The 25,817-nt window shown below is 59.4% G+C and overlaps 1 protein-coding gene across 7 annotated transcripts in view; it reads right to left on the reverse strand.

Moving 5' to 3' along the window:
- SLC6A6 (solute carrier family 6 member 6) overlaps positions 1-25,817 on the reverse strand; it is an 80,138-nt gene that overhangs the window by 12,099 nt on the left and 42,222 nt on the right. For 5 of the 7 annotated variants that reach the window (XM_086368774.1, XM_086368773.1, XM_086368776.1 and 2 more), the window contains 7 exons: positions 21,409-21,654; positions 19,372-19,506; positions 17,804-18,038; positions 8,615-8,747; positions 2,695-2,829; positions 1,454-1,557; positions 1,197-1,321 (listed from right to left, as the gene is read on the reverse strand). In XM_086368774.1, the coding sequence (XP_086224900.1) occupies positions 1,197-1,321; positions 1,454-1,557; positions 2,695-2,829; positions 8,615-8,747; positions 17,804-18,038; positions 19,372-19,506; positions 21,409-21,637 (1,096 nt within the window). In that variant the 5' untranslated portion in view covers positions 21,638-21,654. The remainder of the gene's footprint in view (positions 1-1,196; positions 1,322-1,453; positions 1,558-2,694; positions 2,830-8,614; positions 8,748-17,803; positions 18,039-19,371; positions 19,507-21,408; positions 21,655-25,817) is intronic. The other 2 variants (XM_086368775.1, XR_015151905.1) reach the window with 2 other exon arrangements.

The following is a 25,817-nucleotide window of genomic DNA, read 5'->3' on the forward strand; positions in this document are numbered from 1 at the left end:
TCCCGAAGCCCCAGTACTAGGGGCTCCGGCTGGGGAACCAGGACAGCATCCTGTGTTTCCAACAAGGGCAAGGACTCCAGTCTGGGCCCCGACAGTCAGGACCTCGCAGTCTCCTCTTGGCCCTGAGAGAAGCCTCAGCCCAGGGCCCTCACCTGCCCCTCGGTGACCCCTGAGGGGTCCTGGCAAGTCGGGAGGTCAGGCTGGGCACAAGAGCAACAGCCGCCCTCTGGGTGACCTGGGCAGGAGGGGAGGAGGGCAGAGGAGCAGGAAAGGCGGACCCTGGGGGTCCTGGGAGTGAGGTTCTCAGCACCACACGGAAGCCCAGCAGCTCAAAGCCGCGGGCCCAGGACCCGGAGCTCGTGGGGGGCACCTCTTAGAACTGGGCACCTAGGCTTCTGAGGCTCTGGGGTCCTGGCAGCTGAAGCCCTCACAGTTCTCAGGTTCCAGAACTATCTTGCTGGAACCCCAGGATCCCAGCCTCAGCCTCCAGGCTCTGCAGACTCTGACCCTAAGACTATCTGCACTTGCAGCTGTCTTGCGGGGGCGGGGGGTGTCCCACCCATGGAGCCCACACCCCCGAGGGGTGGAGGGGTCCCCACAACGTACCCCCAGACTGAATCTGTCACCGTCCCAGAGGGTGGCCTGTCACACCCGGTCCTTCCCCAGCCCGGGCAAAAACGGTGGGTGCTTGACACAGGGCAGAGACCGACCCAGTCAAACAGGAGACGGTGGTGGGGTGAATGAAGGGGTCGCTTAGGGCAAAGTGCAAAATACAGAAACCCAAGCTGAGAAGGTGGCGACGGGCTGCCGACAGGTGGCTGCCCTGCCCCTGAGCTAGGAAAGTGCTTTCTGTTGCTGAAACCAGGAGTTTGCTATAGGGAAGGAGAGGGAGTGGGTGGTGTAGGGCAAAGACCACTTGAGAAGTGCTGAATGTTCCCCAACTTGACCAGCCCCCGTGTTTCTGCCGTCCCTGGGGCAAAACCGCAGTGACGATGTTCCCAATTTAGCTTTTGAACTCTTTGAAACCTGGGGGACATCGTGGTGCGAGAAGGGGGTGGGGTGGGGGTTCATTTCAGAAACCAGGTTCATCCCCCCCCGCAAAGCCCCCTGGGCGGGGGTCTGGCTTCATGCCTGCAGTACTCGGCTCACACACTAGGTGGCAGCGCCCACCACCACTGCCACCAACACCACCATACCTGACTCAGCCACATCAGCAATGTCCACCCCTTGCTCTTGTGCCATGAAGCCCAGGATGGAAAAAATTGCGAAGCCAGACACAAAACTGGTACCACTGTTCAGGCATCCCAGCAGCATACAGTCCCTATGTTACACATATGTCAGGGAGCAAGTTAATTCACAACACAAGGAAGCCACGCTCCCTAACTTCTCTTTTTTCTTTTCTTTAAACATCATCACTTCTAAGGCCCACCAGGCCTGCCGGCGCAACACTTGCCTGTATGAGTTGTACTTGTACTCGTTGTAGCTCCCCAGCGAGGTCATGGCCCCCAGGCAGATGGCGTAGGAGAAGAATATTTGGGTCCCAGCATCGATCCATACCTGGAAGGGTGCGGGGGCGGGGGAGGGTGGCGAAGAAAAGACAAGAAGCGTCGTCAGAGCCGGCTTCCTGGAGGCGGCGGCGTGGGTCCCAAGGACTCCGCCTAGAGGTGTGCAGATTCTCCATGCGATTGGAGCATCTGTGCTGGAATCCAGGGTGCAAGCAGAACCCCAGAAGTCTAAGAGCCCCCCAACCCCAGTTCACTGAGCATCAGGGTTAAGAGGCCCTGCTTTTGAAGCAGAGGCACCTGGAGTCCAACCACGGAATCATCGTGGGGAAGTAAATATGACTCCCGGAGCCTCGGTTTTCACACCTGTACTGTGGGCTCCGCTCCTCTGCCCCACAGTGCTTTTTTTTTTTTTTGGAGGTTCAAAGAGTTAAGATTTAGCCTAGCGCCAGACACACGGTAAGGCTGCCATCCTTATGGTCACTGCTATTGTCTGGGGATCCCCGCCCAAGTTGGAAGTGGGAGGAATTCCCGGATGGATTATGCAGGCAAAGCCGTTCTCCAGAACCTTCGGCAGGCAGCCCCTGACGGCCGCCCAGCCGTCTCCCAGCTGTCCTCTGATGATGGCTGAGCCCTTGCCCCCAACCTCCCACCCAGGGCGAGAGGACCGTGGGGAAGAGACCCAAAGCGGCACAGGCCCTTGGGGACAACATAAAGGCTGAGAACCCTGGGGACAAAAGGTCCCGAAATGGGCCAGTGAGATCTCCGACCCCTGCGGCCACGTGGCTGAGTGCCTCGGTGGGGGGACCGTTAGTGTTTATCCCCTGACCTTCTAAGAGGTCACAACTCTGAACTCCACCCTCAGCCCAGGGCACCCCCACGATGCAGCCTCAAGGCTGCCGTGGGCAGAGGAGGAGACCAGCTTCCGGAGACGTCTCTGCCTTACCTGGCGCCGTGCCTAAAGCAGCCTCTATAATTGGCCCGCCTCGGGAGGCCTCATCACGAAAAGATACACACCACCGGGACAGCCAGCGGGCACCATGAACAACCCACCGGGGCCCAGTGGAAAAGTACCAGGGCTGAGTGCTCCCCGGCTCCATCTGGGCCAGAAGCACAGGCTTCAGTTTCCTCCCCGCATGCCGGCCCCGGGGGTGGGGGTGGGGGGTAGGGAGGCCACGCTGCCCCGCGGTACCTGTGGGTCCTCCAGGCGGCTGATGTCGGGGTACAGATAGAACTTGATGCCTGCGCCCGCGCCGGGCAGCGTCAGCCCACGGACCAGCAGTACCAGCAGCATAGCGAATGGGAACGTGGCCGTGAAGTAGACAACCTGCAAGGGGCGGGAGCCATTCAGCCACTCAGCAGACCCTCCTGCTGCTGGTCGAGCCCCAGCATCCGTTCCGAGGCAGGCGCTCCGGAGCCAGGCTCGGTCCGCCCTTGCTGAGGGACCTGGGGCGTGACGCTCACCCTCTCTGGGCTGCAGGCACCTCACCGGCAACCTAGGTGTAAAGCAAGTACCCACCTCACACACAGACTTACTGACACTCGAATCCTGCAAATATTTACGGGGCCCTGGAAATACAGAGAACCAGTCCCTGCCCTCATGGAACTGACATTCCAGTGGGTGGAAAAAGGGAAATGCACAATAAGAGTAAACGATCGTGGGTGAATGCCCAGGGGTTGGCCCACAGCGTGTAGTACGCATCAGCTAAGGTTCGCAGGGAGGCCTGGAGGGCTGCAGTCCACCGGGTCTCAGAGTCGGCACGAATGAGCGACTAAACATTCGCAGCGTTAGTATGACTTGTGGTTCAGAACCAGGTAAGTGTGGGTTCGAATCCTCGCTCCATCCCCTCGTGTGCTGTGTGACCTCGGCCGTGATGCTTACCCTCTCTGGGCCTGGGGCCTCGTGTGTAAAATGGGGATAAGAGAAACAAAAGGCCCTCACTAATGGGCAAGGCGAGGATGCAACGGAATGGCGCTCACAACGTGGTCAGAACAGCACAAGGCAGGTGGCTGCTTAGACGTGCAGAAAAGGGGGTCTTTTGTTGGCCGGGTGGTTGAGCAGGAAGCATCGGGGAACTTCTGGAGAGGAAACCAGGATGGGTCGTGCCTCACGTCCCCGGCAGGGTGAGGTCAACACCAGGCGGGGACCACAGATGACCCAGGCCACGCCTTTCCATCCCCGAGGGCCCTGCCCTACTTCCTCTCCCAGCCTGTCCCCAAAGCACCGGCCTTCAAACCTCCTGTGGCCTCCGTTTACAGATTGGATTTTCCCAACTTTCACTCCAGCACAAGAAGTCCTCAGGAGGGGGCATGTGCCTGAGCGGGGCTCAAAGGTGTCCGGGGGCACGGACAGTGAAATCCTGCTATTTTAGCCAGGCGCTGGCTGAGCCAGGTCTCCTGAGCAGCAGCCCACTCCATGCTCAGCACGTCCCCAAATCAGTGTGTGCTGGCCGCCTTGCTGACGAAGGACAAACAGGAGCCGGGCGGGGCTCCCAGACATCTTCAAACCACCACTGCGCACAGGGCATCTTGGTGTGTGGTGGAGGACATGCGAAAGTCCATAGTGACCATCAGAAATGCTGAGACTAGCTCACGGAGCTCCCAACTCCTTCTGAGGGGGCCGGGGGACCAGGGAGGAGCCGCTGCATGGCCAATGCACCCATTTTCCAGGTGTGGAAACTGAGGCCCAGAGAACAGGATGAAGGTTCGCGGCACTGGGGGAGAGGACAGTGCCAGGACAGTATGGGGCATCCCGGGACCCAGATAACAGACAGAGGCGGAGGGTGACAGAGCCCCAAACCTTGCCCAGCTGCCGCGGGAAGCCTGGGTGGAGCCAGTTCTCGGATGGAGCTGCCATCCCTTTGAGTAGAAACAACTAGAAGTGGGCTTTGAAAGGGCGCGAAGGAAGCTCTCAGGGCTTGCTGGGCTCAGCCGCCCTGGGCCAGTGCCAGCAGCCAGGGTTTACCGAGCGCTTCCTGTGTGCCAGCTACAGATGCCCGTGCAGTAACTGCGCTCAGTGGGTCTTGCCCTGACCCCATCCTGTAGATGGGGAAACTGCGGCCCACAGAGCCAGCCCTTGCCCACGGGTCACCCAGCACTCAGGCGGCAGAGCTGGATGGTCCAGAACCTGCTTCAGCGGCAAGAGCACAGCAGGAAAGAGCCCCTCGATGTCTGGCAGTTTGTCTGGTCTTCCCCAAGAGCAGGATCCCGAGGCTCCAGGGCTCAGGTCGGAGATCGGGCTCTGGGGCAGGCTGGCTGTCAGACCCTGGGCAAGCTACAGCCCCTCTCTGGGCTCCACGTCCCCATCTGAACCAGCCGGGCTCTGAAGTTCCCTCCAGCTCTGCTGAGGAGTCCGTATCCGGGGCCCTCCCAGAGGGGCGGCTCGGCCTCCGCGTCCTGGGTCGCCCGGCGGTGGGCCCCCCAGAGGACCGGGGTAGAAGGGCCGCCCTCCTTCCGCCCCCACCATGCCCTCCCTGGACGCCCCTCTCCCTGACTGCCCTACAGGCCGCTCCAGAAGACAGGAGAGCCCTCCAAGTCCCGGGAACCAGCGGGCATACGTGCAGGGCGGGGCTGGCCAGGAAGCCACAGAAGGGGCGAAAGAAAGATGGCTGGCCCGCAGGCTGCTCGGGCCCTGGCCCCGGCCCACGCGGAGAACAATGATGCCGACAGCGGTGGGCGAGGGCGGAGGGCAGAGGCTGCCGCTTCAAAGCGCACGGGGGCCCCGGGCTGGGCAGGCGGGCGGGGGCCGGGGGGCTTTGTGTCAGGGACGCAGGACGCCTCCCAGGGTGGAGGTGGGGGTGGGGGTGGGTTCCCTTGTTTCCACACGTTCGTTTCCCTAGCACTTCTGCAGCGCCTGCTGTGTGCCAGGCGCTGTATAACTCACTCATCCTGACGACTGCAAGGAGCAGACTGTCACCTACATTTTCTAGATGAGGAAACAGAGGCATCAGGGGCCCAGGGCCAGCCGGCGGCAGAGGAGGCATTTGGGCCAGGCCGGCTGGCGTGTGCGAGTGTGTCTGTATGTGTGTCTGTGTCTGAGTGTGTGTCTGTGTGTGTCTGTGTGTATGTCTGTGTCTGAGTGTGTGTCTGTGTGTACATCTGTGTCCGACTGTGTGTCTCTGTGTGTGTCTGTGTGTGCACGCTTTCTCCCCACGCCCAGGGCAGCACAGCCCACCTGCTCACGCCGCCGTGGCAGCCTCTCTGGCAGGACACCCTTGTTTTGCAGAATCTGCTGAGGCCCAGCCCCTGAGCGCCATCCTCTCAGCCTCCCGGTGACTCTCGGGATCCCCGTGGGAGCGGCTCTGCCAGCCGCCACCAGTGGGTCTCTGGCAGGGGCCCTGTGCCAGGATGCGGTATTTTTCCACTCTTGCTGGCAAACTTCCGTGGCTGCTCTGAGCCCGCGACCCAAAAGCCCTGCAGCCCAAGTGCGCTGGAAACTTACAAAGCCAGCGCCTCCTCCCCACCCCTGTGACGGTGGGGAGAGGGTGGCCGGCCAGGCACCAGGGGGACGCGCTGGTCTCTGCCGCCCTGGGCTTCCTCTGGGGAGGTCGTCTGGGCAGCGCGGGTTGCTCACCCCAGAGGCCCAGGGCCGTGGGTCTGCATCCAGGGCCTGGCAGGCCCCAAGCACCTCGTGTGTGTTTGGGGGGGGGCACCACTCATTTCACACAGGGGGAAAATGAGGCTCCTGGGGGAAGGGACTGGCCCCTGGTCATGCTGGCTATGGGCGCAGAGCCGAGACCCCACACCAGGTCTGGAGAGGCTGGCCTGTGCTTGCGTCTGGGATTTGAACTGCCGGTGGGGTTCATGGGGCCGCCCTTCCTGTGGGAGGGTCTGGATCCCTGTCACCCCCTGCGACCTAACGTGCTGTGAGAGCAGCAGCCACAGGAGGCGGGAGAACGCAGGGCCCCGAGGCTGGGCGCCGGGCTGCCCGAGCTCAAATGCCACCCGGGCTACCGACAAGCTGTGTAGACGTGAACAAGTCAACCTCTCTGCCCCGCCGTTTCCCCCAAGACATCTCCTCTTACCACTACTCCACTTAAAGCGGAGTAGGAGCCACGCATACATCAGACGTCAGGAGATTAACAGAGCTGATAATCAGAGCTGGGAACGGTGCCTGGCCCACAAGCAAGGCGCAGAGCGTTTGCACCACCATCGCAATTTCTTGGATGAATTGAGCAGCAGTGAACTCTGGGCCAAGTGTCAGACCCTCAGAAGGACGAGTGCTGTTACACACAAGGGGACTGACATCCAGAGATGCCAAGTGACCTGAACTCAGGTCTTGAGCCTCCCAGGCCGGGGAGCTCCCTCCTCCCCACCCCGGCCACGCTGGGGTCAGCCACTGAGCAAGGCCACAGCCAGGATGAGGCCATCCGGCCCCCACGGCGGCCACAAACCTGGTCTATGGCCAGGGCTGGAAGTCACGGCCAGCGGCGGCCGCTGAGGAGCTCGAGGAAGTCCTCGGATCCTCCCTGTGTTTGTCCTGGCTTCCCTGGGGGCTGGCCCCAGCCCTGCTATTGTTCTGGGGGCCACGCCTGCCCCTGGGGGCCCAGAGCCTCTTCTCTGGGGCGGCAGGGGGACCTCCAGCCAGTCACGTCCGTCAGCCGCCGAGGGACAGCTCTGCGTCCTCTCCATTTCGTTTGGACTCTGGGCTCCTGCCTCTGCACGTGTCTCGAGGGAGGCTCACGGTTCCTGGTGGACATCAGCTCCTCCATTGGACTGGGGGCTCCCCGGGGGTCTACCCCTCACTTCCAACAGATCTACGCCTCTAAGAGCCCTTCTTGGTGAGCCTTGCCTAAAACCGAACCCAACGCGCCTGTCTTCCTCCACCATGTTGTGCGCCCCCTTTAGCTCTTGTCTCTAGATCGTGACTTTACCTAAGACGCCCTTCATCCAGGGAGAACTCGCAGGGACTGTCCCTTCTCCCAGTGACGTCACCCGCTGCCCATCACTGTCCTTCAAATGCCACCTTAACTCAACTCTTTTGACCTTTGAGGACTTCTCTTAAAGAGACTGTCCCGGATGCAGATGCAAATGATGGGGGTCGGGGGATGGCAGACAGGGGGGCACGTGAGGGTAGACCAGCCAACACTTACGCTGTGGCTCAGTTAGTGCCCTGGGTTCACCCCGGCGAGCCCAAGGGAACCCTCTGTGGGGTCTTTCGCCACCAGGACGACTATGGTATTATATTGGCCGGTGTTCTGCTTACCAGGTCATCCATCACCCGGCTCTCACAACAGGTAATATTTCAGTTACAGGCTAACAGTTTCATTATTGACAATATACCAGCTACACCTAAAACCTGCGTCAATACGGTAACACGAATTTTCAGCTTCCACCTTTGACAACAGCTAGCGTCTTGGTCACTATGTAACATGTTAACCAGCAGCAGGTACCTCAGCGACAGCCAGCACTTCGGCTATGAGCAAACGACTTAACGATCGGTGAGAGTTCTCCTTACTAACTAACATCCTAGTTAACAGCTGAAATGTAAGGCCAAAATAATTCAGTTAATCTGGCTTAGCGGCAAAAATGCCAGTTGAGAAGTTTTGCTTCTCAAACCTCGGTGCACGTTTGTATTATCTGGGGGAAAAGTGTTCAAATGCAGCTTCTGATTCTGCAGGTCTGGGGTCAGCCCGTGGGTCTACATTTGTAAAGAGTCGATAGGGGATGTTGAGGTCGCAAGGGTCCCTGTGGCCGGTGAGCAGCTGGTAGCTAACAACACCGTTACCAGTTAACTTTGCAGTAGCATCTCAGGGTTTGTTATCCGCTAACATCCACACAACCCACCACTCCCTACTGGGGTACCAGTGGTGTGTCGGTGCTTGGAGAGCAGACTACTCCATTTCAGGAATCTTGCAGGCTGATTGTCAAACCATCAATAACTGAAATTGGACCCGCTGGGCCGGATTTGCTTCACGAAATGGGCAAACGCCACAACCAAGGGGGCTCCGGGTTTGCTAGGAGAACTGGTTAATTAGGACCAGTTTCGAGCAGGAGGGCCCTGGGGGCGCGGGAGCCGAGCCGACCCTGCAGAGGGCCAGGCTCCACGAGGCGGGAGGGGAGGGGAGCACCACTGGCTCCACGAGGCGGGAGGGGAGGGGAGCACAACTCACTTTGCCCGTGGACTTGACGCCCTTCCAGATGCAGAAGAAACAGACCAGCCAGACGAGGAGGAGGCAGAGAGCAAGGTCCCACTTCAGAGCGCCCGGTTCGTCAATTCCAGAAGACAAGCTCAGCACCTTCCGCCTTCAAGCAAACAGAGCCCCAAGTCAGACGGGCTGGCCTGGGGCTGGGAGAGCCGGCACCGGGATTCCAGCAGGCTGGGGCTCAACCCTGCCTCCAAGCTGCGGAATACCGCTGGTCTTGGGAAATCTTAGGTAACACCAGTCATGGGGAAGCCAACCAGGGGATGGGTTAGTCAGGTGCACAGGGATTCTATCCAGCCAGGCCTTGGGCAAATTAAGTTAAACCCCTAAGCCTCAGTTTCCTCATCTGTGAACTAGGTACTGATTCCCATGTGATCGATTCTCACAGACCCTTGCAGTGCTCCCCGTGGGCAGACACTGGGTTCCAACTGGGCTCCAGCGTGTAACCACTGACTTAACCACTTAACTTAACCACTGGGGGCTAGTTACCCAACTGCCTGCCTCAGTCTCCTCGTCTCTAAAATGGGAATAACCACCTGCCTGCCCCCACCCCGCCAGCCCACACGCTCTGTCCTGTCCCTTTTTTTGGATTTGCCCCCATTCCTTATCTGGGTCTCTCACTGAAGGATGCGTCTCCAGGGTTTTGGTTCTCTCTGCGGCTGCAGGACACCCACACGCCTCTCTGTAGGGGAGGAGGAAAGCCGCACAAAGTGCAGACGACCGGCCCTGGACGCTGCCAGCAGCCAGCGGACCGCAGCGGCCATCGCTGTCTCGGGGCTGAGACCCCAGGGCAGCTCCGGGCACCCAGGGAGTGCTGCTTCCTCCCATGCCCCCGGCCGGGGTTGTGACGGGCTTGGGAGGTGAGTGAATCGTCTGAAGGACAGTCATCACAGCCAGCAGCCCTACTCGGTCCAGAGCCTTGCTGACCAGGGGAGACGCCCACAGTGCTACTCAGACACGCCCCGAGGGGCAGACACCTCCTGGAATTGGGCTGGGGCCCCCAGGCTGTTGAGAGACCATGAAACTTAACTCCCAGAAACTGACCCCATGGTCCCGGAGCTCTGACTGCTGTGGCAGTGACCCAGGGCAGCCAGGCTGAGCACAGGGACACTGGTCCCCAGGGCTCTGCTGTCACAGGCTCATGTTCCCTAGGAGAAGCTGGCTCCCCCAGAGACCCAGCTCCCTGTTCAAGGGCCACAGTCTTGGGCAGGAGCGGCAAGAGGGGCGTTTGAAGCCACCCTCTGTCTCCTCTTCTGCAGAACACAAGCTCCCGCCCCCAGACCACCCGCAGCTCTCAGCCAGTCCGCAAGCAGGCCGATCCCCAGGCTCAGGGCTCAGAGGGCCCACTGGCCCAGGACACATCCTCACTGCTTCTAAGTTTTTTCCAAAGATGTTTCAAAGCGAGGACCTTGAATAAATCCAAGGTTCCCACCTCAACTAGCACTTGGGTGAGGCCTTTCTGCGGGTCACCCCAACATCCAGGGGCTCCCCCAGGTACTGAGGTCACATCAACGAGGCTTCTCTAATTTATCTCATCTGGTCCAAGGGCTGGAAGTCACTGGCCCCGTTTTACAGATGGGAAAAACTGAGGCTTGGAGATCAAATCACCCATGGACACACGGCCAACAGGTGGCAGAGCTGCCAACCTACACGGGGCTGTCCGAGCCTCAGCGCATGCTCTCGCGGTGCCACTACCTTTTTTGATTAACACAGAAAACAGAGCCTTCACTATAACAAGAATCGCTCCAGGCCTTGCTTCAGCAGGGCTCACTGGACCCTCAGGGCCAGGGGCCTCCTCACGAGGCAGGCTGTGCAGCTGGTCGAGTACAAGCACACAGGCCTGGCCCTGCGGTGGCTTTAGAACCAGGCCCTTCCCGGCGCCACCTCCAGGGCTCGGCTCCTTCCATGAAGCCGGGGCCTGCTGGGCAGCGGCCAAGGTCCATGTGAATGGGCAGCCTCAGGGAGGCCCCCCTCCGCCGCCAGGCTTCCAGGGAGGTCTCCCGCGATGCTCTGGATGCCTAGTGTCCTTCAGGCTCGCCGGCCGCCCCCTCACCCTGGACGTTGCCCTCGGGGGAGTCTGTCTTGCCTACCAGACCCCAGACACCCCGCAGAGGAGGCACACAGCAGGTGCTCAGCCACTGCCATGGGGTGTCCAGTCAAAAGAGGCCTTTCCTTTCTCCTCATGTGCGAGCTGACCAAGGGGACCGAGACCTCAGAGCCCCGATCCTGACCACACCCGATCCTGACCACACCCGCCCCCCGCTCAGGTCACAGGCACCCTCCTGCCGGCTCTCACTGCTGTGCTGGGCAAACCCACGGTGCCCACTACGGATGGGAGGGGGCCGCGTGGCCTTGCTTTGGCAGCCGCCCAGCCACGGAGGCCACAATGGGGAAACCGAGTCACGCACTTGCTTCTCCACTGCTGGTGGCAAAGCCCCTCCGAGGCGCCAGCAGTAAGCATTGAAGGCACCTTTCCTGTGATCCAGCAATTCTATCTCAAGACTCTCCTGGATGATATGACCAATGACAGGGTCCACCCCAAGCTGTTCAGGCTTCCCAGGTAGCCCTAGACCCCGCCTGCCAATGCAAGAGATGTAAGAGACATGGGTTCGATCCCTGGGCTGGGAAGATCCCCTGGAGGAGGGCATGGCAACCCACTCCAGTATTCTTGCCTGGAGAATCCCATGGACATAGGATCCTGGAGGGCTACAGTCCATGGAGTCCCAAAGAGTTAGACACAACTGAAATGACTCAGCACACACCTCAAGCTGTTCACCTCAGCTCTGTCTGCAGGCGCAAATACAGGAAAGCAACCATCCAGAGGGCCGTGGGAGGGGCCCGAGCAGGCGTGCAGCAGGCGCGTGGAGGAGCGTCACGCAGCCTGCGAGGCCTCAGGAATCTCCCTGCGCGCTGATAAGGGGCGATGTCCCAGGGGTGACCCAAGTGACCAGGACACACGAGACAACGGAGCAGTCGCTGGCCCGGGGGTGCAGGGGAGGGGGCTCCCTTACCAGGGAATGTGTTTCTCAAACCATCTGAATGCTGTTAATGGGCGCATATCACCTTCACGAAAATTAAGGTTCTTACAAAGGCTTGCAAGGGGCCGGCTGTGCAGACGTTCTAGGAACGGAATGAACGTCCTCTCGTCAATCAGGGGTTGTCATAACAGAACCCAATGTGGGCTCCCGGCCAAAGTAACCAACATCCTTTCCAAAGTCACCTCGGGGGTAGCTGGGAGGCTGAAGAGCGTGCAGGCCTATCGGAATCCCTCCTGAAGTGACACAGTTTGAAGGACCTTTTCCTGTCAGACGCCCACGAGGCACAGCCCAGGATCTGTTGGGTCTTCCCGCTCTGGTGCACGGGACTGCTCGGTAAACTGCAGAGTGCCGGGCCCCAGGGGCAGGGAGGGCCTGCTGTGGTGCTCTGGCCCTCGCCAGTGCCTCCAACCTCCCCGGAGGCTGCACAAGTTCCCCCAAATCCGGCTGTATCGCCCCAACCCTGCCCCCACCCCTGTCCCGGCCCCCACTGCTCCCGAGCGCTGTTTCAGCAGCCTCTTCGGTGACATTCCGGCCTCCACTCTCGCCCAGTCTGTTCTTATCAAGACAGAATCTGGCAACACCCAAGGCAGGTGACGACTGGCCTCTGCTCCACACCTCCCGTGGCTCCCACCTGCCTGCCCCATTCCTTCCTGCCTCCCTGAACAGGCTGGCCAAACACTCTGACAGACAGCTGCAGACATCTTAAAGAGACAGGGTGGTGCCTGTTAAGAAGAGGCTGGGACCACGGGCATACAGGGAACCCGTCCAGGACACGTTCCAGGCACAACCTCCTCATCCCCAGAGCCCCCGCCCCTCCTCCCTGAGCCGCACTGGCTTCTGGTGTGTGCCCTGAACAGGTCCAGCCCCGCCGGCCTCGGGACCTTTGAACTGGCTGCGCCCCAGCCCTTCACCAAGGCAGCCTTTCCTGGCCACCAGATGGAAAAAGCACTCCTGGCCACTCTCTTTCCCTCCCTCTCTAGGCTTTATCTTCCTTCATTTATCATTGCTTGTCTATTACAATGTTACTTGCACTGTCTGTCTGTCCCATGTCTATCTGTCCTATTAAAGCGTCATCTTCGTGGAGGCAGGGCCTGTGTCTGTCCTGACCGTTGCTGGATCCAGAACAGCGCCTGCACATAGTGAGTGCTCAACAGACATGAGTGGAGTCGATTAATTACACCCATTTGGTTGATGGGGAAACTGAGGCTCAGAGAGGTTCAGGAATTCACCTGAAATTACCCAGATTAAAAAAAAATAAAAACAGTCAACCCTAGGCCTGGTTCTTTTTCTCTGATGCCACCCTGGGGACCACTGGGTATGATGCTATCCTCGGTGAGAGGCCTCAGCACCCCAGGCTTCTCTGCACCCCTCACACAGAGAGGAGGTGAGCTGCATTCTTGTCCGAGAATAGGACTGATTCATTCCAGGGTGGGATCCAAAAAAGAATCGCCTGGACGTCTGTTTGGAGTCGGCTGCCCCGCTGCCGTCCAGCCGGCACTCAGAGATGTAAATACGTCCTCCGAGTGGGCCAAATCGTTTCCTTTTGAATGCCGGCCAGCCATTTATTGGCGATAGCTCTTCCCTGGAGACTGGCGGAGGCAACAATTATAAAACAGCCCGTCCGCCCCGAGAAGGAGGCCGCACCGGGCTCTCTCCATGCCGCCTCCGCCTTCTGACAGCTGCAGGGGGAGATTGGCTGAGCAGGGCTTGTTTGCAAATATGACTCATTTCTTTGATTCTAATAAAGTCTAATGATATGTGCTGAGCTCCCAGGGGACCCTGGAGGAACTGGGGAGGAAGGCATGGCTCCAGGCTGATGGAGGGCATCAGGCCAGATCTGACCCCGCCTGTCCTCCAGGGCCGGGGGGCAACAAACAGGACCCCCGGGACAGAGGTGACCTCAGCGCAGGGGCGAGCAGGATGGGGCGGGCTGCGGGCAGAGGCTCTGCCTGCCTATCTCTGAGCGACTCAAGGGTTCAATTCTAAAGCTGGCGTGAAATGACCATCTCAGGGTCCCAGGCACCCTTCAAGGGAGAAGGGCATCTCAGCGGCTCCCACCAAGGTTGGTGCCACAGTGAGCTGCAGACAGGGTGGGCTTGGGGATCTAGGCCAAGAGGAGACCCCAGGCGTCACACACACACACGCGGCACAACGTTACCTGTGCCCGTGGACTTGCCCTGGACTCACGGCCAGTGGGGACGCAGTCACGAGAGGTGGTGTTCAGGGATGAGCTCTCTGCTACACCGAGCTGCCTGTGTGACCTTGGGCAAGTTGCTTAACCACTCTGATCCTCAGCGTCCCACCTAATAAACCAGGCCCGAGGCCCGTGCTCTTTAACCCTCAGCCAGGCGATGAGGTGATGGGGACCTCGCTACCTCTGAGAACCCTAGGAGACGGGTGACTGCCCTGAGGCCAGGCAGCTGGGCCCCCGGGCTAGAATTATGGTCCCTGCTCTAGGATCAAGGGGACAGCAGAATGGCCCGCGGCTGTCCACTAGCTCCTCATGGAAAACCGGAGGCGGGGGGGGGCCTGGCAGGGATGAGCGTCCAGGCTCTTCCCTGTCCGGGACCAGGAGGAAGGCTCGGCTCCACGGCGCCTTGTTATCTAGAAGCCCAGGTGGCTCCCGAGCACTGTCAGGCCTCATGTGCAGAAGGAGCGGCCAGCTCAGGGTCCCACGTGTCTGGTGCAGCCGAGAGGGTGAAGGAAGCTAAGGCCAGGGCTGGGCTTTGGCTCCAAGGACCGGGAGACCGGCCTTGAGAAGATGCTCACAGCTCAGCAGCCCAGTGGGTACCAGCCAGCGACACCTCAGTCCCGTCCCAGCAAGCCTCTCTCTGTAAACACCCCAGAGCTAGTCACTACAAGGCCGGTGGCTATTCTGAGGGGAAATCGTACAAGCAGAGCTTCACCCTAAAGGCAAACCCATCTTCTGATGGCCGAGCCCCCTGAGTCCCTGCATACAGTCAGTGCTTAATATATGTGTCCCAGCCTGTCTCTCCCCAGTATGTTCCTTGAGCAAGTCCAGAGAATGCAGATGCAATCACGTGATTCTCCGCCCCTCCTCTAGCTTCTGTGGCTCCTCCTCCTAGAAAATGAAGTCCAACCTTCTCTGCCTAGCATCTAAGGCTCCATCCTTCTCCCTGGCTGCACACGTCCTGTATTCGGGCCAAACCAAGGACGTGCTGCTACTCACGAGCTTTACGACTGCCGCGCCTCAGCATGGCTGCTCCTTCTGTCTAGGCTGTCTTTTCCTCTTTTTTTGGCCTAGTGAACTCCTACTCATCCCCCAAAGCCCAGCTCACCTGGCCCCTGTTTGCTGACAGGGAAATGAGGCTGGGGCAAGCCTACGAGCACAGAAAAGCCAGGAGAGGCTTCTGAGCTGAGAGATGACGTGTCTGCTTCACAGCTGACTGCAGAGATGCACCCGTAACGGGGGAGGGAAGATGGGGGTCTTCCAGCGGGGCAGGGAGGACGGCCATCTGGTTATACTTTACCCAGAGAGCCTAGAGGACCAGACGAGGGTGGGGTCTGAGGCTGAAGCTGAAAGGAGTTTGGGATGACTCCTAGATGTGTTCCCTCCATAAAAGGCCAAGAGGGGACGAAATGCCGAGAGCAAGTCGCTGGGACGATGCTCACGGGCGTTCTCTCTCCTTCGCCCTCTTCACACCCAAGAGAAGGGGAGGCCCTTGAAGGCAGGCGGCCTCGGCCCCTCCGGTGGCAGGCAGGTCCTCTCGGCCAAGCCTCCTCCTCCAGGGACTACAGTCCTCCCTGGGGTATCCGTGGACGTTCGGCCAGGGCCCGTGGGAGGCTGCAAAGGCCGGCAGGGCGGGGAAGCCTGGTGGGTGGTGGGCAGCCTCTGGACAGAGCTGCTCTCTGTGGACCATGAGGGCCAGGGAAGGGAGCTAGGGTGCTCAGGATGGGGGTTCTGGAAGGCAGGAGCCCTGGAGTCCCCCAGCAGGGCCCAGGCTGGGGGACAGGCAGGGGAGAAGGCACGGGAGAGGACCTCACGGTTCACAAGGGCTCAGGCCTGAGACAGAGGGAACAGCCCCTCTGCGATGGGGGGTCACATGGGCATTGGGAAGGGGCCAGTCTTAGTACCCCCGAAGTTGAGCTTCAGGTGTCCCTGGGCGGGGGGCAGTTTCATCCACAATGGGGACACTAAGTAGACAGGGATGGCTCCCATTCATCAAGCAGGCTCTTAGGGCTGGCCATGCAGGGTCTCATTCTGTTGGTGGGCGGGGGGGTGTCCTACCACCCTGGGAGGGCAAGATTATGACCTCCCCAAGTACAGCTCAGGATACTGAGGCACAGAGAGGAAGAGGCACCAGCCTGAGCCAGTACTGGCAGAGCGAGGGCTCCCTCCCAGGCGGCCAATCTGTGCCTGAGGCAGCGAGGCCCTGGCGGGCACCGGAGGGGCTGGGTGGAGTGCCGGCGTCCTGGGTGGGGCAGGCCCTGGGTGGTCAGGCTATGCCAGGCACATCAGAAAATGGACAGGGTCCTGGCCTCTGGCCCCATTCAAGTGAGAAGAAAGAAATGCCTGCATTTCTTTATCTGCAAACTCAGCTGTCCAGGGTGTGAGGAGCAACGGATGGCGGGGGGATGTGCCTGTAGAGGTCTTTGTCTGCAAGTAGAAAACACCTCCGTGGAAAGAACCCATTTGCAGGAGTCCCGGGACGTGAGCACATCCTGAAAGCCTGAGGTCAGGAGGGGCAGGTGGATTACCTGGGCCAGTGGCTGAGTGACCCTTTCCAGCCTGAGTCCCCCACACTGGCCCTGACGATCGGCTGGGACCAGCCAGCGCTTAGCTCCCTCTTCTGTGGGCCGGCGCCGGGGCCAGATTCTAAGAGAGGGAGAGGCTCCTCAATGCAGCAAATAACACACACGAAGGAGAGGGAGTCTTGGCTGGCGGCGACGAGGCCATCCCTTAACACTGTTCCCTGCCCTGGCTCTCACACGACACAAGGCCTTGCCTGCTCCTTCCAGGGTCGGAGGGGCTGCTGAGCACCTGTTTAACAGCTCGTGGAGATCAGGGAAAGCAAGGCACTCACCCATTTTTGACGGGTTCCCAGCACTGGGTTAGAAGGACGACCCCGTACGTCAGCAAAGAGCTACCCGACCGCAGGCCTCCGTACTCCACCCTCCCCAAGCCTGGCCCCTGCGTACGTGTCTGCCGTCACTGGCTGTAGTGTGGGCAACTTCAAAACATGCCCGTAATTCTCCTTCCTCTCCTAACGAGTCGGAGCCTATTCCCCCACTTCTTGAGTCTGGGTTAGTCTCAGGCCTCTTTTTGGCCAATGGGACCTTTTCCAGCTGGTGCTCCCACACTGGGGCTTTCTGTGTGTTGTTTTGGGATGCTGAGCCGCCTAGGAACAAGCCCAGGCTACCCTACAGGGTGATGAGACCATAGGGACCAGCTGCCTGTGGCACCCCAGCCAAGAGCCAGCCAGTCTCCAGAAGAGCGACCCCATGCCATACAGCTGACCTACCAGGTGGGAGCCCAGCAAAGCCCAGAAGAACTGCCCAGCCAAGCTTCGCCCCCAACTGCCAAGCAGAAGGACCACGAGCCAAAGAAAACAAATGGCTGCTCCCATTTGGGGATGGGTGTCACACAGCAAATGCTAACTGATACATATGTCTCACTCTATCTACTCACCTGTGCACTTGAGTAACCACTTCAAGCTTCTATATGCTTTTTTCCCCTCCCTCTGGGCAATAACAGGTTTGATGTGCTAACTATATATTTTTTCTAAAATACATTAAGAAAACTATATCATTTTCAGACAACATAAGTACATATACCTGCCTTTGGGAAACAATCCTCACAGAGGTCCCATGGGTGTAGGAACGATTCATTGCCCTCATTTGACAGTTAAGGGAACTGAGGCTCAGAAAGGGGCAGTGACTTGCTGGAGGTCAAACAGCCAGTAAAATGGCAGAACTGAGATTCGAGTCCAGGCCTGTCTGAGACCAAAGGCATGGATTTATCTCCAAATCTGTACCCCCTCTTCCACCCACCCCACCCCAAGGGAGTGGCTCCCACACCCCTAGGGAGAAGACGAGGGCAAGGGTTGTCCTCTGCCCCCACCCCCACCCGCTCCTTCCTCCGCGAGGCCAGCCTTACTCCCAGAACTCGGTGACGGGGGAGGTGAAGTTGGTGGTGCTGTTGGAGATCCAGAGGCTCCGGTTCCTCCGCAGGGTGTCCTCCAGGCAATGGGGCGTGTTCCAGCTGTGGTTGCATTTTGCCCAGGGGAGCTCCGACTGGAAGGACTGGAATAGGTAGTACATGGCCCAGGCGAGGATGATGATGTAGTAAATGTTCAGGAGGGACACGATCACGATGGAGGCATAGCCGATGCCTACGAGTGGGGGCGAGCGAGACGGGACTCAGAGGGAGGCCAGACCTGCTAGGCCACACCCTCAGCCAGAAATCCCTGGGATCTGCAGGCCTGGGGCCAGGAGGGGCCCTTCACCAGGGACCAGCAAATAAGTGCAAGAGGCACGCATGACTGTATGGACGGATAGGTAAAATAATGGATGGTCAGGTGAGTCAGAGAGCTGAACAAACTGACGGATGTATGGAGGAGGGACAGACCAATGACTGGATGAATGGATGGATAGATGGATGGATGGATGGAGGGATGGATGGATAGAGGGATGGACAGATCAGTGGATGAACGGATGGATAGAAGGATGGATGGATGGACGGATGGATAGACGGATGGATAGAGGGATGGACAGATCAATGAACGAATGGATGGATGCCTAGACGGATGGCTGGATGGACTCAGGTGAATGGATGGATGTTGGAATGACGGATGGACACTCACTTTGTTGGATGGATGGTGGTTGATTGGAAGGTTAGGTAGATGGATGGATGGATGGATAAGTAGATAGAGCATGGTTGAATGGATACATGGATTGTGTAACTATTGACTAGTTTAATAAAAGAAAGGGTTAATGGATAGACAGATGGGTAGGTTTACACGGATGACTGAGTGAACAGACTCGCACATTCTCCCACCCCTGCCAATTATAATCATGACAGTATTATCTTATGAGGACATAGTAGGAACTAGGCACAGGACTAAATGCTACAACAATAACAAGTGTTAATCGCTCAGCTGTGTCTGACTCTTTGCGACCCCATGGACTGTAGTCCGCCAGGCTCCTCTGTCCATGGGGATTCTCCAGGCAAGAATACTGGAGTGGGTTGCCATTCCCTTCTCCAGGGGATCTTCCCGACCCAGGGATCGAACCTGGGTCTCCCGCATTGCAGGCAGGTTCTCTACGATCTGAGCCCCCAGGGAAGCCACTCTTTGGGCTTCCTCTGTGTACAAAGCACTTTTATGAGGCTGTGTCGTTTCCCTAGAAGTATGTGTATAGTGGGAAGCTGAGGCACAGAGAGATGACGTGACTTTCCCCCAAGTCACGAGAGTCAGCATAACGAGGGAGTGGGACTTGAAGGCAGACAGTCGGGCTCCTGAAAGCCTTCTCTTCTACACCCTACTGCTCAGCGGCTACTGGGCCTCCCATCCTTTGACAACCCAGGGAGGCGTGAGCAGCAGCAGCCGCCGTGTGCCAAGCTGGCCTGCGTGAGGCTGCAGTGTACCTGGCAAATAGTAGGTGCACAATAAGCGTTTGCTGAGCCGAGGAACACCAGGCCCCGGCTGACCTCTGTCCCGTACTCACCGGCAAACAAGGGGCAGATCTTTTCCCAGCAGGTGATGCCCCCTTCAGAGGTGTACTGGCCTATGATTACCTCCAGGAAAAACACGGGCAGGCCGCCCCCAAACAGGAAGATGAAGTATGGTATGAGAAATGCGCCTGCAGAGAGAGAAGAGCGGGTGAGGCTCAGGCTGGCCCAGGCCGGCACATTCTCCGTCCCAAACCCTCCCAGCCAGCCTGCTGGGCGTCTCTGTCCATGGGATTCTTCAGGCAAGAATACTGGAGTGGGTTGCCATTTCCTTCTCCAGGGGATCTTCCCGACCTGCGGATGCGAGGGTGAAGGGCAGACTCCTGGACCTGGCTGAAAAGTCTCGTCCAGCCAGCACCACCCTTCCAGGGTGCCATCTTGTCTCCTTCCAACCTACCCGGTTGCGTGAAGCCTCCGAGCCTCTGCTGAAGCTCTGTGCCTGCCTGTCTTCCCCAGGTCCGTCCCTCTGAAGAAGGGCCGCCCAGCCCTTCACACCCGGCTCAGATGAGCCTCCTGACTGCAGCCTTCAGCTGGCCTGCCATGGCCCGGCCAGGGCAGGAAGCTGAGAACCAGCTGGGAAGGGTGCTGGGAAGCGAGAGATGGGCCTTTCCAGCTGGGGGTGGGAGCCAGGGTGGGGAGGGGGGCAAAGAGTCGGGCGAGGGCTCCTACCTGGTGTCCGCTACTGGCTTCAGCGGGTCCGGACACCCTTTGAAAGTGTGGGTGACTTGGGCCTATGGGTACGTGCTTTGTTCCGGAGCATCTAGGGCACTCATCGGAGTCCCAGAGGCACCTGAGACCTCCCAAAGGTTAACAAACCAGGCTCAAGGGCAGGGTCTCCTGCAAGTCGGTTCTGATGCGGGCGGGCGGGCGGCACACACACGCCCGGCTCTGCTGGCTACCAGCCGGATCATGGGCCGCCACGAGGAGCAGGGAGGGAGTTCTCACTGCTGAGCTCCTACTGACCAGCAGGCCTCCGGGATGTGCCGCCCAGCCTGAACTCCTCTGACGTCAGAGGATGCTAATTCAGGGCCTCCAGCAAGTAAAAAAACACCAACAAACTAAAACCGAGAGAACAGACCAACCAACTAACCAACTGACGAAACAGAGAACTTACTTTAGAAAATACCATCGCTAAGCGAAAGGGTCAAAAAGGCACAAACTTCCGATTAGAAGATAAATTCGTCCTGGGCGTGGCGTGCACAGCATGGTTGCACACCAGTCACGACGCACTGGATGGTGTGTTTGAAGGTTGCTAAGGGGCTTCCCTGGCAGTCCCGCGGCAAAGGCTCTGTACTCACAATGCAAGGGGCATAGGTTTGATGCCTGGTTGGTGAACTAAGATCCCACATGCGGTGGGGGGAAAAAAAAAGAAGTTGCTAAGTGTCAAACTTTACCAGTTCTGATCACAAGAAGAAAAAAATACATGTGACTATATGAGGTGATGGATGTCGACAAGACTCACCGTGATCATTTCACAGTAAAGACATCAATCATCTGGTATGCCTTAAACTAAAACAATGCTATATGTCAATTCTAACTCAATAAAACTGAAAAAATTAAAATTAAAAACATCCTCGTTGTACTTTTTTTTTTTGGTCCTGGATACCCGTCCATTACCGCAAAAGACACTGGTTTTCTATTTAACGTGGGAAACATGAGACTTGTCTTTGAACTACAACTGGTTTAAGTTAGAAAAGCAAAAGCAAAGGGTAAAAACGTTCTGAAGTCAGGCAGAGTGGGGAGGTGCGGAGCTACAAGGCTTCGGAGGCTCGGGCCTGGCCCTGTGGCGGCCTTCAGAGAGGTAAACTGGAGGACCAGAGAGGGTGAGGAATCCGCTCAAGCTCACACAGGAAGGCTCTGATAGACCACCATCGGGTTCCCGGTCATGCTCTTCTCCCGCCTCTGAGGATCGCGGTGGGAGCGGAGGCGGGCTGACCTGGGGGAGGTCGAGGCCTGAAACGCTGGGCGTGGGCAGCCCCCTCGCTCTGCCCCTGCGACCCCTCCAGCCTGCCCTCTGCCCAGCCCAGGCTCACCTCCGCCGTTTTTGTAGCAGAGGTAGGGGAAGCGCCAGACGTTGCCCAAGCCGACGAAGCCACCGGCCACGGAGAGCACGAAGTCGATCCTGCTGGCCCACTTCTCCCGCTGCGGGGGCTTTCCCTCGGCCTCGTCCTCCGGCCGGGTGCCCGGGCTCTTCCCGGGGGACGGCTTCAGGATGTCCTTGTGGAAGTCTTTCAGACACTGCAGCTTCTCCTTGGTGGCCATGTCCTCCTCCTCGCTTTCTATGGCGGAAAGAGCAGACCCCGACATGCATCAGTAAGGGGCGGGCTGTGCGTCCTGGCACGACCCCGCGGGCCACCTCTGACCTGCCAGGCCTGAGGCAGAGGGCCGGCCACCCCCTTGTCCGTCCACTCCTCGGACCCCCCACCCCAGGTGATCGGGGGCCTGAGGACCTGGGGACCGACAGCTGCCATCCCCTAGGCACCCGTCCAACAGAAGCACCGTATCCACCAGCCCCGAATGCCACCCCCCTAGTCTGCACCCGCAGGGAGATGAACACGAAACCACCCAGCCCTGGCAGCGCCTCCACAGAACACACCCTCCACGCAGGTCTAGCACCGCTTCCAAACCACAGCCTGCCTGTATCCTCTGGAAATCGTCTCCGAATCTCAGGTTTGCAGAGAAACCGGTGCTGCGGGGCAGGCCCTGGCCCAGCGGAGGTGTCATCCCTCACGGTTTTAAAGAACAGAGCTTCAGGCTGGCATGTTTTCACGCTCCAGTGTTTCCAAGTATGTGTTTCAATATTTGGAAACACGGTTTCCGTCAAATACAGAACACGGGTACTTATAAAATACACTGGCAGCTTCTTAGCCAGTCGCATGTCTGCAGAATCAGGACAGGGATTTGCGCCGGCACAGGACTCTGGAAGGACTCTTGGCAGTTCCCACAACTCCAGCCCTCGATATCGGTGCTCGGGTCCACCCTGACCCCTGGACCATCCAGGCCCCGGCCCGCTGACTGCCCTGTGGGTTCGGCAAGGGGGCGCTGCAGGGTTATCAAACCTCTAAGCTGCTCACGCTCACCCTCAGCGCCCCCTGGCTCGGACCCCATCCCAGAGGAGGTCTACCACCAGCCAGTGCGGCAGCCCCCTCTCTGTACTGCGTCTGGTCCCCGAATCCTCAGTGTTCCCAGCAGCTTGACCTTGAGGGCAAGAGCATCCGGGTCCCGCCCAGCAGGAGAAGGCGTCTCCTACCCCCATGTGCCAGAGGACCACGAAGACCGGGGAGCCTCAGTCTCCCCAACTTCAGAATGAAAAGGAAGGCAGAGGCTGTTGATGCAGAGCCAGCTGCTTGTCTTTACAAGCCAAATGGGTGGCCAGTGCTGAACTCTCAGATTCCGGGGTAAAGTCAAGATTTCTAGGTTTCCTGGAAAAACTGGAAGGTGGACCCCAAGTTGGACTCACTCCTACAACGGTCATCCGCTGGACTAGAGGGGGCCATCGCCCTGGTGCTCCAGGGCCAGCTCGCCACCTGGACCTGTCCAGGGGCATCTGAGTCTGCACTGAGTTAGGGTGGCACTAGCTGAAAATGCCTCGGTTGCTTCCTTGCTAACAGTCTCCTCTCAACTAGAACAGGGGCTGCAGGGCATCGGGACCTGCCTGGCCCATGGCTGGGTGTCCCGAGCTGGTGCACAGTAGGTCGTCAGCTAAGGACGGCTGGGTCGATGGCTCCCAGAGTAGGTACGCAGGTAGCTGGGGCCCAGAGCCCCACCCCCCAACTCTGCTGCTTTCCAACCCTGTGATACCGCGGGGTCTGAAGGAGGTCCGGCCGGGCCAGGTGACAGTTGCCAAGGACCAGGGGAGGCGAGCAGGGCACGCTGGCCTGCCCCTGGCCCCGGCCCCTGCAGCCAGGCCCTCCGGGGCCATGCTCGGAGGAGGAGAGGCACGCAAGCAAAACAGAATCCCCGCTTCCCCCATGCCTCCTTCCTCTCCCTGGCTCGGGGTGGGGGACCCCGATTGTTTCGCTATCTGGCAGTGAGCAGACCAAGAAAAGGCTTCCTGGAGCCGCCGGGCGGCTCACTGGGCCTTCCTCTGTCTCCCGGAGCGCAGACGGCGGGGCATCCGCAGGCCTTTCTTCGCCTGCTCCCCTGGGGCGACGCGGGGTTCTGCCGAGCGCACGGCTACTGTAAAAATAGCCCGAGCGGCCAGCATTGTTCCAGCACGGAGCTCTGCAGCCCCCGATGGTTATCTCTGGGCCCATTGTGGCCCGGCTGGACGGCAGCATAATTGGAGGATGTGGGACTCCACTCCCTCCTGGTAGACATGTTTTCCAGGGAATGACCCTGGAGTCTCCTCATCAAGACGGGCCGGTGCCGCCCTTTTGGGCTCTCCTTGGATCTTGGGGCCGGAAGGCGCTTCACCAGGTCAGCCAGGCGGAGGGGGTGGTGACCGGCGGCTGCTCATACAGCCTGTGGGCGCTTGCGAAAGCCACCCTGAGTCCTGGCTCTGCGCTCTGGGCCCAGGCCCAGGGCCCCCTCTGGCTCTAGAGAACCCTCGGGAAACGTGTGTGTGCAAAGTCGGTTCAGTCGTGTTCAACTCTTTGCAACCCTCTGGACCCGTAGCCCGCCAGGCTCCTCTGTCCATGGGATTTCCCAGGCAAGAATACTGGAGTGGGTTGCCGTGCCCTCCTCCAGGGATCTTCCCGACCCAGGGATCAAACCCGCGTCTCTGGTGTCTCCTGCATTGGCAGGCGGGTTCTTTACCACTAGCGCACCCTGGGAAGGCCTGAAACGTGAGGCAGGGGGCAAAAAACCAAGTTCCCTGAGCCACTCGGCTCCAGGCTCTCTGGTTCCACGTAAGATAAGACTCCAACCCCTCTTTTCCACACTCAGGAAGGCATCTTACTGACGCCTGTAGCTGAGCCAGGAGCAGGGGAAAGGCCCATCACGTCCTGGTGTTCTGGGGTCCCCCCACTCCTCATTTCTAAGGTGTCCCCGGAGACGTACTTCAGGGACCGCCCCCCACCTGTGGCTGCCCCCATCACAAGCTCGCTGGCCTTCAGGAACACACAGCCCAGCCCTGCCCATGCTTTACTCGAGACGCACGCATGCCCGAATGAGGTCAGACCCGCGGGCAGGCAACCCCGACTCCCCCTCGGAGAGGGGCTCTCTCCAAGCCCCTCTGGAGCGTCCGACCAGCCCCGAGCCCGTGGAAGCCCACAGCAGCACGACCCGCAGATGTGGCCTCCTGTATGTTCCTGGCATCCACCCACGTGTCTCCATCACCCTGGCAACCAGCGGGCGCAGGCCCCACAGCCCTCCACGGGCATCCCCTGCAGCCTCTGCCCAGGTCCCCCCTGCTGCTACTCTGCCCACCCCACCCCTACACTCTGTTCTCAAAACGCAGCTGGAAGCAACTCACAAAGCACTTTCAGATCCCAATGCCCTCCTACCCAACGCTCTGTCTCTCCTAGCAGGAGACACACGTTCCCCACCACAGCCTTTCTTTGGGATGCTGGCCCCACGGAACCGCTTTGTGTTCAGCCCACTCCTCAGCCTCAGACTCCCTGCATGGAGGCCTCAGGCCTCTGCAGGCAGCCTGGCCCTGCAGGAATCAAAGCATGAGCCTCGGCCTGGAAGCTGAGGGCCATTTCCCAGCTGAGTGACCTTAGGCAAGTTGCTCAACCCCTCTGGGTCAGTGTGTTCAAGTGTGAAGAGGGATAACTGTGGCACCTCACAGGGATGCTGTGGGGGTGCCCGCGGCAGACACCCCTCCACTGGTTATCTGCCAGTATTCCTGGGCTTCCCAGGTGGCTCAGTGGTGAAGAATTTGCCTGCCAACGCAGCAGACATCAGACACGCAGGTTTGATCCCTGGGTCAGGAAGAGCCCCTAGAGGAGAACACGGCAAATCGCTCCAGTATTCTTGCCTGGAGACCCCCCACGGACAGAGGAGCCGGGTGGGCTACAGTCCACATGGCCGCAAAGCGGCAGACAGCACCGAGTGACTGAGCACAAGCATGCACGCCAGTATTACCGCCATCGTCCCCACTATAACTATCACAGGGTCCACTCTGCCCCTGGGGTAGGGAGGGCCCTGGTCCTACACAGGGCAAGATCAGCAGGGCCCAGAGAGGCCAAGTGACGCTCCTGAAGTCACGAAGCCGGGCGCGACGGCGATCGTGGTGTTCCGGGGCCCCCAGCTCTGCCCTCAGCGTCCCTCGGCCAGTCCAGCCCATCCATCTCGGCAGACTCTCCGTGCGGCTCGCTCACTGCTGCCCATCACCCGCCAAGCGCGCGCCCCCTGCTGCAGGAAGCACTTGGGGGCGAGCCCGCCCTGCGGGCGGCCCAGCGGCCCGCCGCCTTGCCGGCCAAGTGCTGTTTCCCTTGGCGCCAGGCCCAGGGCTACTCTGCAGCGACTGTGATACATGATTCCCCATTTTAAGAAC

This window comes from Bos grunniens, chromosome 22 (assembly GCF_055505025.1).
Source record: "Bos grunniens cultivar Pamir isolate PY7600 chromosome 22, Bosgru_T2T1.0, whole genome shotgun sequence".
In the NCBI taxonomy this organism is placed as follows: Eukaryota; Metazoa; Chordata; class Mammalia; order Artiodactyla; family Bovidae; genus Bos; species Bos grunniens.